This window comes from Tachyglossus aculeatus, chromosome 9 (assembly GCF_015852505.1).
Source record: "Tachyglossus aculeatus isolate mTacAcu1 chromosome 9, mTacAcu1.pri, whole genome shotgun sequence".
Taxonomy (NCBI): Eukaryota; Metazoa; Chordata; class Mammalia; order Monotremata; family Tachyglossidae; genus Tachyglossus; species Tachyglossus aculeatus.
In genome coordinates this window covers 47,249,779-47,267,194 of record NC_052074.1, presented here as the reverse complement: position 1 = coordinate 47,267,194, position 17,416 = coordinate 47,249,779, and the positions used below count along the sequence as shown (strand labels likewise).

At 43.2% G+C, this 17,416-nt stretch overlaps 1 protein-coding gene across 1 annotated transcript in view; it reads right to left on the bottom strand.

The window, feature by feature from the left end:
* Positions 1-6,354: 6,354 nt before the first annotated feature.
* Positions 6,355-17,416, bottom strand: part of DAPL1 (death associated protein like 1) — a 29,805-nt gene continuing 18,743 nt past the window's right edge. The window contains exons 3-4 of the mRNA XM_038751726.1: positions 15,581-15,641; positions 6,355-6,640 (exon numbers count right to left, since the gene is read on the bottom strand). Of these exons, the coding sequence (XP_038607654.1) occupies positions 6,524-6,640; positions 15,581-15,641 (178 nt within the window). The 3' untranslated portion in view covers positions 6,355-6,523. The remainder of the gene's footprint in view (positions 6,641-15,580; positions 15,642-17,416) is intronic.

Genomic DNA, 17,416 nt, shown 5'->3' with positions numbered 1-17,416 from the left:
AATCCTGGACACCCCTTTGCTAACTGGAAAAATAGATGTATGTTGTATCATGTATATTACATTCAGAACATCGGATATATCACGGGCCTGAGAGTCAGAGGGACTTGGGTTCTAATCCCAGTGCAGCTAGTTACCTGCTGTGTGACCTTGGGCAAGTCTACTCACTTCTCTGTGCTTCAGTTCCCTCATGTGCAAAATGGGGATTAGGACTGTGAGCCCTTAGTGGACAAGGACGGTGTCCAACCTGGTTAGTTTGTGTCTACCTCAGTGCTTAGTCTAGTGCCTAGCACATAGTAAGCATTAATACCATAAAAACCAACCACTCCAAAAACACAGTGGTGACCCAGGGACAATATGATAAATTTTTGGGATAATACACAGAGTTTATCATTTATCGCTGGGTGATCCTTGACCCCCTACTTTACTCCAGAGCTACTGGATTCCACCTCTGGCCCCCTGTGAACATGGAGACCGGGGGATCTGAGGTGGCAGAAGGCTGGGTGTTTAAAATAAAAATATTTATCAATATATTTTTAAAATAAAAATATAAATGGTATCTGTACTGGACAGGGAGCAGACTGGCTGCAAACTCAATTGCCTGGCACAAAACCAGATGATCTAGCTGGGGGATGCAAAACTCTTGACCATGCAGTGTATAGGACAGCCAGTTTTAAACGGGGCTCATTGGAAAATTAATAATAGAGGTTAAAAAGTAAAATAAATTCTAGTCATATTGAAGTTTTGTAAGATACCAGAATTGTGGTGCGAGCCCTTCACACTTACCTTCCTTCCGCAAAGTTGGGGCATGACTTTTTTTTTTCCATTGCTACAGGCGATCAAACAATGCTGAAGTGGTTTTAGGTCTGAGTCTGTGCTAAACCATTCTAAACCTCAAAAAATTTGTAAGTTTTTCTCAGTTGTTGCTGGATTTTTTTTCTCCAGTTGATTCTATAAAGCGCTAAGGGCAATGTACAATTAAAATAATCTGAAAAATTCCAAACCGCAATAAGGAAAAGTTTCAATTCTTCAGTCCTGGGAAGGTAATCATCTGAGAGAGGCTGTCCAATATGAAGCCTAATCCTTCCAGTAGCATTTCCAGGTGTGCTTGGGTGTGCTTACCTCCAGGTGAAGTGGAGAGCTTTTTAATTAAGTAGGTCACAAGCTGTTTCAGGCTGGCCATCCTGCAATCTACCACTAACTTGAAAATGTCTATTCTCTTGAACCAGTTGTACTTCTTTTTACTCACTACCATACATAATTTTGTGTCTTCCCGTCTCACCTGTTAGACTGTAAACTCCTTGAGGATAGAAGTTGTGTCTTTTATTTCCACTATACTTTCCCAAGCACTTAGTACAGTACTCGGCACCCAAAAGATGCCCCATAAATACCACTGAGTGCTGAACTGCTTTGTGACTTCTCTGAGAGGAGGCTGCAGACCCCCTTCTTCCCCCTCTATACTGTAAGCTCTCTGCGTCTACCAACTCTGTTGTATCGTGCTCTCCCAAGCACTTAGTGTTCTGTACAGAGTAAATGCTCAATACTATTGACTGATTTCTATTGATTTTAATGACACCTAGTCTTGTGCCATTTTAAAAGGTTCAGAATCATTTCAACACTCACTTCAGTCCCACAGTACTTTTAATTATAATAATAATGATAAAATTAACAATAATAATGGTATTTGTGAAACACTATGTGCCAGGCACTGTACTAAGTGCTGGAGTAAATACAAGTAAATAGGGTTGGACAAAGTCCCTGTCCCAGATGGGGCTCATGGTCTTAATCCCCAGTTTACAGATGAGGAAACTGAGGTACAGAGAAGTGAAGCAACTGGCCCAAGGTCGCAAAGCAGACAAGTGGCAGAGCTGGGATTAGAACTCAAAACTTTCTGGGCTCTATCCATTAGGCCATGCTGCTTCTCTATGAAAATATACTTATGAAAATATTCTTATTCTACTATTTCCCCTATTTGTTATTTTCATGTCTTATCCTGTAGACTGCAAGCTCCTGGTGGGCAGGTATAATGTCTACCAAATTTATTATATTGTACTTTCCCAAGTGCTTAGTTCAGTACTCTAAGTGTTGAATAAATGCCATCAATTAACTGATTGATTGACTGATTGACTGGATGGGAATGAAGGTGTTGTAGAGCTGAAGAAAGCCAAGCATGGGGGTTATGGGCTGCTGGGGGTGGGATAAGAGGCCTCAAGAGGTGACCCTGCTGCCCTGGGCAAGATGGGAAAGGGGATGGAGCTTTTGGACAAGAGCTTGGGAAGGAGAAAGAAAACCAATCCCATTTATTGCCTCCCCGCCTGTCAATCACTAGTACTTACTGTGTACTTACTCTACATAGAGCACTGCACTGAGCACTTGGGAGATTAAAACACAGTTAGTAAACATGATCCCTATTCTCGAGAAGCTTAACAATCTAGCCAAGGAGATAGGCGTTAAAATAAATTGCCCTATGGGGAAGCAACTAAGAGTACATATGTACATAAGTGCCTGGGAAGGCGTACCTAAGTGCTGAGGTGATGCTGAATTGTTGAAGTGGTAGTGGGGTAGGAACTGAAGGTGATGAAGAGAAGTTAATCAGGGAAGGCCTCTGGAGGAGATACGATTTCAGAAGAGCCTTGAAGATGGGGCTCTGATAATATGGAAAGTAGTGGTCTACCAGATGTGAAGGGGGGAGTGGGGAGTTCCAGGAAAAAGGAAGGGAATAAGCAAGAAGTTGGCAGAAAGGGAGGTGAGGATGAGACACAGAAAGTAGGTTGACATGAGATGAACAGAGCATGTGAGCTGGCGGGGGGATGTTGCCGATTTGTACTTCCCAAGTGCTTACTACAGTGCTGTGCACACAGTAAGCGCTCAGTAAATGCGATCGAATGAATGAATGAATATAGGAGAGGAGAGTATAAGCAGAGGGTGGAGAGCTGAATGCTTTTCTCCTCTCCCTCTCTCCTCTTTCTGTACGGCTGCCACAGGAGGAAGAAAGGCCTGTTCTGTATCAGGCCAGCTACTGTCATCGGGGCTACAGAAAACCAAATAGGAGTGGACAGAAAGCAGGTCTGCATGGGACAACACTCAAGAGTATCAGGTACTCATGTGCCAATCCCCTCTTTATCCACTTATTTTTATTTAAATGGATTTTCTTTACATGTATTCTCTTAATAATCTTATTATTTTCAAGTGACTATAGCTCACCAACTGTCATTCCTTGGATGATAATAACAATAACAATAATAATACTAAAAATGTCCATATTAAAAATCAGTGTGCATTTACCTTGCAGGAATGACAAAGTATTTGTTCTTCCATCCTTTCCGGGCCACATTCATGGGTTTGGGAATTTTCAAACTGATGAGAGGTCAACTGCTCCCACGGTCATTGTAGAACAAGCAAGGGAGCCAAAAAGATATACACATGGAAAGGTTCTTTGTGGGCAATCACCAAACCTAGACAGTTGTGAGATCAAATAAAGGACACCGATATTAACCCATGATGACCATGCTATAGTAAATAGTGGTTCTTAGAGGCAGGGTGTTTAAAAATAAAAATACTAGACATAAAGGCGTCCATTGCTACATCAGTACTGGACAGATCAGAGGCCAGTGGAAAAACAGATAGCCTTGGGGCAGTGCCACGAAGTCGGGAGGGCCAGGCTTCCTGAGGATCCCTTCTTCACCAGGATTGGCCAAAGGGACGAGGCCGAGGGCAAGGTCTGTTTACGTGTGTGGTCGAACTTTCTCCCCTCCCCAGGGACCAAGGAAAGCAGTGCAGTTCTAGCTCCTCCAGGCAGAGACAGCTTCATAGTTGGTCAGCAGGAGACTGTGCAGAGCAACAGTCCTGAATAGATCTGCCCATTGCTGCCTGCCATGGGCACCTTTTCTAGGTGACAGTCAGGCCTGGGGATTGGGACTCCACTTTCTGGGGAGCGTCTCTATTTACACTTTCCTGTGGAGTGTCTCTGTGTCCCATGGGGCATGTCTCTGCCCCCACTTTCTGTGGACTATCTCTGTCTCAGAGTGTCTCCTTTCCCATTTTCAAATTTCTCCAGCCCCCTTCAGCCTCCACTTACAATACATCCCAACTTTGAACTTGAAAAAAATCTGATCACTTTATCTAAATTCTCATCTGATGCGCACTCTATCCCGCTTGGTAAATCTTAACAGCCTAAGTAGAGTTCCAAGTATGAAGAAAGTATACAGCAAATTTCAAAGTAACTCAATATGAAGTGGGTAAGAAACTGGCAGAAAATGGAGTATCCTGTTAAAAACAACAAACTCCAGTCTCACCACTTCCTGTACCCATAGAGGCCTGAGACAAATGGCAAACCTCAGATTGTGCGCAAAGGTTAGCACTGGTTGTTTTGTAACGTTTCTAGGCAAGAAAATATAAGGGTTAGTGGCTTCACAGTCTATAATACTTTTGATATTGAAATTAACTGTTTAAAAGGATGGTCACTGAGCTATTTTTCACTTCATTTGACTACTTACAATCTTTTGGAAACCCAGGAATTTCCCACAGTCTATAAAACTGTATCTTCTTCCAGAAATTGGGCACCTGCCACTTGGCGTTTGTCCCAATGTGACCCTTGGGTACCAGCCATCTCAAGGTCAAATGCTATCTTGTGGTCACCTGAGCCAGCAGGCGGAACTCGGAAGTGAGGGTGGGATACCACTCCGACAACAAAGACTGCTAGACTGACAGCCCAAGGTGGGAATACAGAAGGTGTCCCTCGCCCCCGTGCCAATCAAATTAGGTATGGAGGAGTGGGAGGGCAGAGATTGGATAAACTAAGGCCGGAAGCTGGAATGGCCTAGGAGCACAGGTGATAAATACCTGCAGAGAATCAAGACTTGCAGCAGCTGGCTGCAGGGTGCCTCTGTCCAGAGTGTGAGAAGCCCACTCTGCCTGCACCAAGGGAGAAACCGTGGGATGGATGGGGGAGTGACGGTCCTGTACTACTGGATGCTTGTGGGGCTGGAAGCCAGGCGCTTCGCCATGGGTATGGAATGAATGAATGGATTCCTCCCAAATGGAAAATCCTCGTGGGTGGGAGCTAGGGGCTTCCCCCATGGGTGTGTAACTCAAGTGGATTCCTCCCGAGTGGGAAGTGCACATGAGTGCAAACAAACTGTAAAGAAATTCCTTCTGGGTGGGACCTGGGGGTTCTGCCACGCACGACTAACGTATGTGTTCCATTACGGAAGCTCTAATATTACTAACCGATTATATTTTTCCCAGAAAGGGAAGTTCAATCCATTGCGCCTAAACAATTACATAATTCAATTCACCTTGCGGAATAAATTTTATATAGAACTCAGGCTTTCCATCCCCGGCCTCTCTCTCTCGCCGCGCCGATTACCGAACGAACCCGTCCCCGGACGGCGGGTGACAGCATTATGAACCACAGAGGAAACAAACCACTTGTTGTGAAATTCTCAAAGCAATGAGTTTTAATAAAGGCATAATGAAAAGGTAAGTAAAATCCGATGCCAATATACCCCTCCAACACGTCCTTTCAAGTCGCTGTGAAACGTGATTAACGCCTCATTGTTTTCAGGGCCTCCAAACCAGGTGCACAACAGTGTCTTATAATCACAGGACCCGTTGCTCTGGATTGGGCACTGCAGATGTCTACAGGCAAGACTTCTAAAGTGGATTCCCACCCAGCCTGGCACTAAGACAACACTGGGATGGGTAAGGTGAATTCAGGTGAATTCCGCCCTCTCCTACAATTCATCGAGTTTGTTGATCCCAACTCCTGCATCAGGTAGGTGAGCTGATTTGATCTCATCAGATCATCAGGGCTGCTTGTGACTCTGGGGTCAAATTGGGTCATCGGATTTGAAGGCAAGGTGCTGTGGTCTGCTCCTGAAGGTGGGAATGGATAGACCTTGGACTCAATCTACCTTGGGAATGATACCTTCGAATCCTTTGCTGTGGGATTTCCATGGTGCTGAGGGACCCATCAACTGCTCCTCCAATTGTTCTGGAGCCTTTGTGACCACCCCACCCTTCAACCTCCCACCATCACAGACACCATTTCTGAGCCTCAGAACCCGGAAGCTGGAGGGAACGGTGGCAGAGGAGGTCAGATGTTTAAAATAAAGAAGGTACCGGGCATAAAAGATATAACCTGTTATATTTGTCCTGGACAGGGGATACACCCACTGCAGACTGGACTGTCTGGTATAAAACTGTATGACTGGCCACCTTCTCTGTCCCTGATGTTGGTAAGATGGTCCCCTAGAAATGAAAAAGAAGAGGCAGAGTTATTTCATTTCTAAGTTCTATGTCATAATCACATTTAAACATATTGGGCACATACAGTAAATAACAGAAAAACACACATGAATAATAATTGCTTTATTGCCCCAAATTATAAAGAAAATACAAAAAACTACCAAACAATAACACTAATATGTCTCTTTGAAATTTTAGCCTTCCATGCAGAACTGAACAGAAGGAATTAACAAGTGAAACACACTGTCAGTCAAACATTAATATTTAATTTCTTTTCTTAGCATTTGCGAGGCTGTTGAATAATGTAGATCCTTTTCGGCAATATCATCTTCTCCATGGCAGGTCTGGGCTTCTGATGTGCTACTTGGGCTGCTGCTGGGAATTTATAGCTGAGCTGTTTGGTGGGAAACAAAATAAAATAAGCATGATGGAAGAATAATTGCTTACAGGTTACCCTTTCCCTAACTTCTCTGTAGGAAACTCTCCTGAATTTAATGAGTTGAAATGGCAAGGAAGGGGAAAGTCTTAGGAGCAACAAGTATCAGAAAGTTATATCTCTGTGCCTTCAGGTTTATTTTAATAGAAAAGGGAAGTCTGACTTACCTTTTTGTTTTTTTTCCTAAGCAATCTAAAAAAGGTTGAGATGGCTAGATGTGTTTTAAATTAGCTTCTACCTGCATTAATGAGGATGGCTGTTTTAACTTGACAGTTATTAGTTACTGCATTTTAACAGGGATGTGGGGAAACAGAGTGGGGCCAGAGAAGGGAGACATAAAATCATTAAAGGATCAGAAAGCAGGATTTCAGAGGAAAATTCAGAAGAGTTGGGGACAACAACTTTGAGAATAGAAGGCTTCTAGAAGACTTTTAGACTCCTTGAGTGGGAGGAGCTGTAGCTTCTACACTCACTCCCTTCATATACTTGTATAGTTTTGGTGATTACATCCAAAATCTACCATGCTGGTTTTGACCTCTCTTATTATTCAACCTCACATTCCCTTCTGCCTCCAGGACAACTCTACATGGATGACCTGCCACCGCTTCAAGCTTCCTCAAGCTGGAAAGCAGCATGGCTTAGTGGAGCACAGACTTGGGAGTCAGAGGACCTGGGTTCTAATTCTGAACCCTACCTCCCTGATGTGTGTTTTTGGGTAAGTCACTTAACTTCTCTGTGCCTCAGTGTCCGCACAAGGTCTAACCTGATCCTCCTGCCTCTATTTCAGTGCTTAGTACAGGGGTTAACATAGTAAGTGCTTAATAAATGGCATTATTATTAACATGTCCAAAACTGAACTTCTCCATTTTCCCCCAAATCCTTTCCTCCGCTGAACTTTTCCATCACAGTTGACACCACTGTCATCCTCCCATCTCGGGAGCTGCAACCTTGGCATTTTATTGTACTGCCTCAAAAACTTACTACACAGAGTAAGTGTTCAGTAAATGTGACTGACTGATTATTCTTGACACTTCCCTCCCTTTCAACTCCTGGGTTCAGTCTGACAATAAATCCGTTCTATTTTTCTTCCATAGTTTTCCAGGATAAACCCCATCTCAATCCAAATGGCCACTATGCTGATCCGTGCATGTGTAATAACCTGGTATGGTTACTATGTCAGCCTTCTCCCTTACTTTTCTGACTCCTGTACTAAGTGCTTGGGAGACTATAATAAAAGCAAGGGACATGTTCCTTGCCCTCAAGGGGTTAACAAATCGAGAGTGGGTGACAAACAACAACTATTTACAAATAGTGTGTGTGCAGGAGCATCTAACAGGAAGTGGTTCAAATATAACAGAATGAAACAGCCAAGTAGTAACTGAATACATAAAGAAAAATCCAAATGAAAAATACATTTATACATAAGATAGGAATAACCGCATATGTGTTCAGCTGAATCCTACTGAATTCTGCCTCTAATCTGCTCCCAGGTCTAAAACCATCTCTTTTCCCCACCTCCTTTCCTAGTGCTGCTAGTTAACAAATATTAACCATTTAGGGATCTTGAAGCTCCTTAAATGACATGGAGAAAACAGTATAGTTATGAGACCTGGACGTTGTTTGGTTTGGGGGAATACTACCAGCAGTGAGGGGAATTGTCCTCTGGGCCAGAATGAGGACTACATTTTAGGAAACTTTATTCAAAAAAATCCCTCCCTCCCACCCCTATCACATTAAACCTAGACAGCGGCCCCTTTGAATGCTCCTATGAATGACCGTGTGTTTGGAACACAGTTAACGGGTAATTTCTCAGGCTCCCAGGACTGCCCCTCTTTCTCATGAGCACCTTTTATAAATAGGTCTCTTCCCTCATTATCTAAGTTTGGGATCAATTAATACTACTGAAAACTCACTTCCTTTAGGAGGCCTTTCCAGATTGAGCCCCCCTTTTCCTCTGCTCCTCCTCCCCTCCCCATCACCGACTCCCTCCCTCTGCTCTACCCTCCTCCCCGCCCCACAGCACTCGTGTAAATACGTACAAACTTATTATTCTATTTATTTTATTAATGATGTGTATATATCTATAATTCTGTTTATTTATATTGATGCTTTTGATGTCTGTTTTGTTGTCTGTCTCCCCTGTTCTAGACTGTGAGCCCATTGTTGGATAGGGATTGTCTCTGTTGCCGAATTGTACTTTCCAAGCGCTTACTACAGTGCTGTGCACACAGTAAGAGCTCAATAAATATGACTGAATGAATGAAAGAATGCTCTGCACATAGTAAGCACTCAATAAATACAATTGAATGATTGAACTAGGATTTCTTAAATCACAGAGTCAAGGAAACTTGAGCCAAGTCTTTGGCCTCCAGACACAGCTGCATCCAACACACCAAAGGTTAATTAATTAATGATGGTATTTGTTAAGCGCTTACTATGTGCAAAGCACTGTTCTGAGCACTGGGGGGGATACAAGGTGATGAGGCTGTCCCATGTGGGGCTCACAGTCTTAATCCCCATTTTACAGATGAGGTAACTGAGGCTCAGAGAAGTTAAGTGACTGGCCCAAGGTCACACAGCAGACATGTGATGGAGCCGGGATTCGAACCCATGATCTCTGACTCCAAAGCCCGTGCTCTTTCCACTGATGCTACCCTCTAGAACAGGTCAAGAATAGGAAGACCATAAATTTGCCGATCTGATACTAGCTCAAGGTCACCAGGCCCCTCCTTCTTCCCCCATCTCTAGTCCCGTGGGAAAAACCGATGTAACTAAAATCTGGGCCATCAGCCAAGGAGAAGTAGGGCAACAAGTACGGACAAGTAACAAGTATCCCCTTCTAGATTGTGAGGCCCCTTCTAGACTGTGAGCCCGTTGTTGGGTGGGGACTGTCTCTGTTGCCGAACTGTACTTTCCAAGCGCTTAGTACAATGCTCTGCACACATTAAGTGCTCAATAAATATGACTAAGTGAATGAATGAATGACAAGACAGGTCAGAGGCACATGTTGCCCACCATGCCCAAAAAGGAGAGTGAGGGGAAAAAGATGAGAAGAAATGAGGGAGTGAAGATTTGGGATTAAACACTTTCACCTCACTTGGAAGTTTAGGTGGTTCATAAATCTGCTCCCACGAGAGGGTTAAACTGCTACTAAGGAAATGTTAGCAAAGCAACAGTGTTCCCTGGTTTATCAAGCAGGGAGGTGCCAGGCCAGAGTTGAGCACTCAGGAGACTGAGTCAGTTCCTCATGGCCTTGGCAAAGGAAGACCCTGCCCTGAATAGTTTAATCTGCCCGAGGGTTCTGAAGTCCAAACAAAGGAAATGATCAGGCTTCCACAGGAAGTGGAAACATTGTACCGGGGTTGAGGAGAAAAAAAAAAAAGGGTACTTAGCCAATGATTATTGGGACTGAAGATAGACCCCTAGTAGAGAAAATCAGATTTTAAGTTTCAGGCCTGCAAATCGAGAATATCAGCAGGGGCACAGAGACCCTACATCTTCTCCCTGGCCAGTCTGAGTCTAAATGCATATACATCTATATCTCTACATACAGATTCATTCATTCATTTATTCAATCATATTTATTGAGCGCTTACTGTGTGCAGAGCACTGTACTAAGCTCTTGGAAAGTACAGTTCGGCAACAGATGGAGACAATCCCTACCCAACAACAGGCTCACAGTGGGAGGGTGGGAGAGAGGGACAACAAAACAAAACAAGCAGACAGGCATCAATAGCATCAAAATAAATAGAATTATATACATATATATCATTAATAAAATAAATAGAATAATAGATATGTACAAATATACACAAGTGCTGTGGAGCAGGGAAGGGGGTATAGCAGAGGGAGGGAGTAGGGGCAATGGGGAGGTGAGGAGGAGCAGAGGAAAAGGGAGGCTTAGTTTGGGAAGGCCTCCTGGAGGAGGTGAGCTCCCAGTAGGGCTTTGAAGCGGGGGAAGAGAGCTAGTTTGGTGGATATGAGGAGGGAGGGCATTCCAGGCTAGAGGTAGGACGTGGGCCAGGGTCGATGGCAGGACAGGCAAGAACGAAACACAGTGAGGAGGTTAGTGGCAGAGGGGTGGAGTGTGTGGGCTGGGCTGTAGAAGGAGAGAAGGGAGGTGAAGTAGGAGGGGACAAGGTGATGGAGAGCTTTGAAGCCAATAGTGAGGAGTTTTTGCTTCATGCAAAGGTTGATAGGCAACCACTGGAGATTTTTGAAGATGGGGTGACATGCCCAGAGCGTTTCTGTAGAAGAGATAATCTGGGCAACAGAGTGAAGTATAGACTGAAGCGGGGAGAGACAGGAGGTTGGGAGATCAGAAAAGATGCTGATACAAAGATTGTGTGTGTGTGTGTGTGTGTGTGTGTGTGTGTGTGTACACACATACTTGACATTGATAGGGGAGGGTGGGAAGGATGGAGAAGGATATTGGGGATAGGACACCTTTAACCACAGCTATAAAAAAGTGGGCAAAAATTTATTCATGAAGAAGGAAATCCAACTCTTCTTTCACAGTTTGATTTAAAATAGTAAGCCAAAAGCATGCCCTCATTGGATGACTGTGGTCTTGGTAGTAGTAGTAGTAATTATTAAGGGTTCTCAGTCCTAGGCTCTTTCCAGGAGGCCATCCAGGGTGAGGAGTCAAAAGAAGGTTTGCAGAAATCCCCAAATTAGAGTTCTGCCTGCAGTTTTTACTACCTTCTAGGACCCTAGCTTTTAATCACAAAGAAAGGAGGAGATAGAAGCTTCCACTGCACAAATAGAAAAAAAAAATAAAGCAGTGTTATCTTTTGGCACCTCCCCTGGGACAAATGTACCAGACAAGCATTTCTCCCCATTCATCTTTTCAGGGTGTTAACTTCTAAGTTAAAATTTCCACACACCGTGAAAACAAAACACCTGGAGTCAATGAAGCCCAAATATTCTATCACAACACTATCATCCTGTAAAACAAATGAAACCTTTAACGTTTTGCAAATATGCTTGTTAGCCTCCTCTCCCTTAGGCTCTCATTTCAATCTGTATTCACTTGCTGCTGAAGCAGCTAGCCTGAAATCTGGAAAGAGGATACAACTTGGGCTAAGTGTATTTTTTGCCCTCCTTCTACTTTGAACATTGAAAAATACACACAGACACCCCATTCCCCCAACCCCCTCTCCCCACTCCCCCCCACAACCTTCTGGAGGATACTGCTAATACCAGGAGTGAGGGAAAGGAACAACATGGTTTACTGGCTAAAGGGAACCAATTAAGCTATTGGCCTGGGTCTTATTCCTCACCCAACCACCAACTCACCAATATCTTAGTGCTGCTCTGATGGTGGGGAATGCTTAATAAATCCCTAATTGGAAGCCCTAAGGATATATCAGAGGCCCGGAATGATTGAGTCGAGAAGTTTAGCTCAAACAGCCGTGGCGGGGTTGGGGGGTGGGGCGACTGCCCACACTGCCTCTGTGGAATGGGCATCTTTATTTTGATTTATGTGAAAATACTTCAGTTTTTGACTATGCTTTAGCAAAATGATTACCCTACTCTATGTTTCTGAAAGCAGATGCACATGGAATTGAGCAGAGTCAGACAGGAGCCATGGCCATAGGACTGGGGTTCTTGGGCTCAATGATGTCCACTGCCATCAGAAGCACAACTGCTTTGATAGGAAGTGTGGAAACGGTTGGGATAAGTTATAGGGGATAGTGGAAGAATACCAACAGGTAGAGTTAATCCCATTTTTCTATAGCCTGTGTATCCCAATGTTTTCCTCGACTCTCTACCCCACTGACACCATATTTTCTTTCCCAGAGATGAAGAGGTCCCCCTGAGAGGCTCAGAAAAGAGCCACCCTAGAAATGAGGTAAGTGGAATATTGCTTCTCTTGGAAATCCTATTCAAGAAAATCAAGAAAAGGCTCAGTTTCATTCCACCATGTTGTAGCTGAATTTTTTTCCAATTACATGACACAATGAACTAAGGGGTTTCTGCCTTCTTTTATTTTCAAATATATATACTCTTTACCCAGTCCCTGGTGCACTGTGGAACCTCAGTAAAAATTACAATTCACTCTCAAGCCTTATTTTGCTGAATATTTCAGCACAGCAGCGTGGCTCAGTGGAAAAAGCATGGGCTGTGGAGTGAGAGGTCATAGGTTCAAATCCCGGCTCCACCAGCTGTCAGCTGTGTGACTTTGGGCAAGTCACTTAACTTCTCTGTGCCTCAGTTACCTCATTTGTAAAATGGAGATTAAAACTGTTAGTCCCCCATGGGACAACCTGATCACCTTGTAATCTCTCCAGCGCTCAGAACAGTGCTTTGCACATAGTAAGTGCTTAAGAAATACCATCATCATCATCATTTGACTGAAACAACTATTCTCGCTTATTCCTGTAATAGCATGTGAGCCATAGGAAAATGACAATCACTAAGGAAGTAGGGGGAAGGAGGGGAAAAGAGTGGAGGTGAAACTCTACAATAAGCAGAAGGGATAGAGGGTGGGTGACATGGTGGGTTTGAGGGTAAAGGGTAAGGTGTTCCAATCAAACTCTACCCCACTCATTACAACTTCCACTCAAGTCATGATATTCTAATCCCTCCCAATCCAATAAATCAAAGGCAATTAGTGAAATAATCCAAATAAATTTTGAGGAGTTCGACTCAAGGCTACACTCTGCAATCAACATGCTCGTTTCCTTGAGAAAGATCCCTAGAAGCTCTAATTAGGGCTCTTTAAAATGAAAAAGGACCTTGAAAGAGTCCAGCTCAAAATCCATGATTTGCTGAGACTCGGGATGAAGACGTGGAGGCTTAAAAGATTTCTCAATTTTTGGATCCAGAGGGTTGAGTCTGGGGCCCTCTGACAGATGTTTGAGCTAAGTACAATGCTCTGTACACAGTATGCACTCAATAAATACCATTGATTGATTGACGGGTCATGGTGCCTGGTTTGTTATACAACCTTCTATTTCTGCTTCTTTTCCTAGCATAGGGGTTTACTCTATTCCAACTCTCCCTCTGTTTCTGACTATTTACTGAGAACCTCTCCCATTGTCAGGGGTTTCAAAATGCAATGGTTGTGCCAAAGCCCCATTATCATTATTTCCACTATGCTGCTTCAAAATAACAGCCATGAAGACCCCTAAGAGTGGCACAAACAAGGAGATAATGAGAATAGGGAAACATAAGATACTGCAATGCATGATTACCACTCAATCTTTTTAAAAGGCCAAACCAGCTCTTAATTAACTTCTCCCCAGTCCCCTTCTGCTTTGGTGGATTTCCATTAGCTAGCGAACACGTGATAGATATCTCACCACTCCTCTGAAGTGAAGGGGCAACAGTGTACCTTCTTTGAAACAAAACTTGACAGGCAAGGGTCCCCCCACCCATTTTTTTCAGTGGGTTTGGGACAGCAGGTTAATTATTTTCTATATTAGTCTGGTCGCCTCCGCGGGTATGGTGAGGATTATGGTTTTAGCAACACAGTTTTATCCCTGAAAAACCTGAAAGAGTCACTGTATTTTAACTAGCGCTTCTTGAGCTTTCTGGAGCAAAAGTGGTACAGAGAAATCAGAACAGCATCCAGTTCCTTCAGCAAGCAAACTTCAAAATGTCTAGGCTTGTATCACCACAAAAATCATTAAACTCTCCCCTGACTGCCCCTAATCCTTTAACTCCAAACTCCCTCGTTCTGAAGGGGGGGTGGAAAATCTTGTGGAAAGGGAAAAGGGATCCAGGGTAGAAGGTAAGAAGAAGATTAGAAACACTGCTGAATTTTGAGGTTCTAAAATCCCATTTTCATGCCAATTGACCTCAGCAATGAATTTAGGATAGATTAGCATGACTTGTGTGGTTAAATTCCGCCTAACAATTTTGATATCTTCCTTCTTTCAAAATCACTGATTACACTGCCACTTTAAAACTGTCTTGAAAAGTGTTTTTGCCTACGAATCAACTCTGAATTCTACAGTCACCGACTGAGGATTATTCAATAACAGATTTGTCTAACAATTACGGGATTTATTAAATGCCTTCTTGATGGCAACACACTGTACTATGCCCTGGGGTAGATATGAGATCATCAGATGGCTCAGTGGAAACAGCCTGGGCTTTGGAGTCAGAGGTCATAGGTTCAAATCCCGGCTCTGCCAATTGCCAGCTGTGTGACTTTGGGCAAGTCACTTAACTTCTCTGTGCCTCAGTTACCGCATCTGTAAAATGGGGATTAAGACCGCGAGCCCCCCGTGGGACAACCTGATCAACTTGTAACCCCTCCAGCGCTTAGAACAGTGCTTTGCACATAGTAAGCTCTTAAGAAATACTATCATCATCATCATCAATCGTATTTATTGAGCGCTTACTATGTGCAGAGCACTGTACTAAGCGCTTGGGAAGTACAAATTGGCAACATATAGAGACAGTCCCTACCCAACAGTGGGCTCACAGTCTAAAAGGGGGAGACAGAGAACAAAACCAAACATACTAACAAAATAAAATAAATAGAATAGATATGTACAAATAAAATAAATAAATAGAGTAAAAAAAATATGTACAAACATATATACATATATACAGGTGCTGTGGGGAAGGGAAGGAGGTAAGATGGGGGGGATGGAGAGGGGGACGAGGGGGAGAGGAAGGAAGGGGTAATGATAAACTATCATTATTATTACCATTATTACCCCATCCGGAGTTCACAACCTAAGAATTGGTGGAGTGAGTACGTCATCCCCATTTTACAGATGATGAAACTGAGGCTGAGAGAGTTGAAGTGACTTATCTAGAGACACACAGCAGACTAGTGGCAGAGGAAGGATTAGAAGCCCCTCTACCTTTCTATGGGACCAAGGTGTTTCATCTGCGTGAGTCTGTGAGGGTGCGTAACCCTGCTCCAATCGTGCTTACCTTCTCCAGGGTATCCGCTAACATGTCCACAGCTTGCACTTTCACAACATTAGTGATGGCACTGTAAAGACACAAAGACACTGTTTTGGGGAAGGTACTTCCCTCTTAGGCGGTTCTCTCCAAATAAACAAATGGGAGGTCCATCTTGCCCTCTCTAAAGTTGTTCTTACAGACACCTTTTGTTTCCCTTTGTGGAGCTGGTTGGGAGACGGCAAACACCGACTCCAGGTGCTTAGATGGCTCTGGGTAGGCTCAGTTTTTTTTTTTGGCTGGGCAGCTACAGTAATACCACAGGCAATGATTCTGACAGAACCATTTCCTGAGTAAAAAGCATGCAGTTGGCATATTCTCTTTCCTATGTTGTTTATATTTGTTATCAGCAGCAGCTGCTAGGAGGAAAGACAAAAAATGATTATGTTTGTGATTTATTTACTCTGAAACACTCCATAAAGAAATAAATTCTCATGGTAACTGTGATGCTAATAAGACAATCTAGAAGACTATCCTCTGAAGGAGTGTCCTGTAGTGAATTTCACTTCAGTTGATTGAACATGCACCCATTATAATTACATGTACAGACAAAATGGGAGGGGTAGTTAATTTTTCAAGATCCTTAGGAGGCAGCTCTGCTTTTAATAACCAGTGAAAATTAGTATTAAGTTCATTTTCTATAATTTTATTTTCAAAGAAATTTGATTGGCGTCTTTCATAAAACCCTGCAGCATACGGCACAATAGGATCTCCACTTTCTGGAGCTCAGGGGGTAGAATTGATTGGATTCTGACACAGTACAGGCCGTGTCTTAAATCCTTAAATTTTCTCAGCTTCCCTCCTCTTGCAAGACTTGGGCCTACTAATAACTTACTGGGTGGGCCAGCATTTGAATGGGTGATATCAAGTGAAAAATTTTCCAAAAATTTCTGCTCTCATTAGATGGTGGATGTTTATTTTCTTATCATACCAAAAGTCCTAATTAAATTAAAATGTTTTAACAGACACATACTTTATCTTGCCTATACTATCTTTTTATACATAATACGCACACAGAGTATATAATGTACATAGTATATTATTCAGCTACTTTATCTTATCCCACCCTATGCCCTCTGTTTTGCATTATCTATGAACTTAGGTCTGTACCCCTAAAGTATTTTGATATTCACTCCACCCCCAAACCCACAACATTTATGTCCATATTTATTCATGCACTCAATCATATTTATTGAGCACTTACTGTGTGCAAAGAACTTTACTAGCCCTTGGGGAGAGTACAATATAACAATAAACAGACACAATACGTGCCCACAATGACTTTACAGTCTAGAGGGGAAGACATACATTAATATAAATAAATAACAGGTATGTACATAAGTGCAGTGGGGTTGAGGGGGGGGTGAATAAAGGGAGTAAGTCAGGGTGATGCAGAAGGGAGTGGGAGAAAAGGAAAGGAGGGCTTAGTCAGGGAGGCATATCATTATACTCTGCTATTTCCCCTCTCTCTAACTGCCTGTCTCCTCTAGATTGTCAGCTCCTTGAGGGCAGGGATTGTGCCTACTAGCTCTACTGTACTCTTCAAAGTGCTAAATACAGCTCTGCACACAGTAAGCACTCAATAAATACCACTGGTTGATTGACTGATCTTTTAAAAAGGTTGTGCACAGCCTTCTTCTCATTGTCCTTTCGCCAGCATGTTGTAGCCCCTCAAAAATACACTGAGGAAATGAGGAAAGAGATAAAATGGAGGCTTTTTGCTCAGAAACACAGTGCTCACCAAAATGCCAAGGGATGAGAAAAGGTGCATGACTCCATTTTCACAGACACAACGAACAGGTGTGC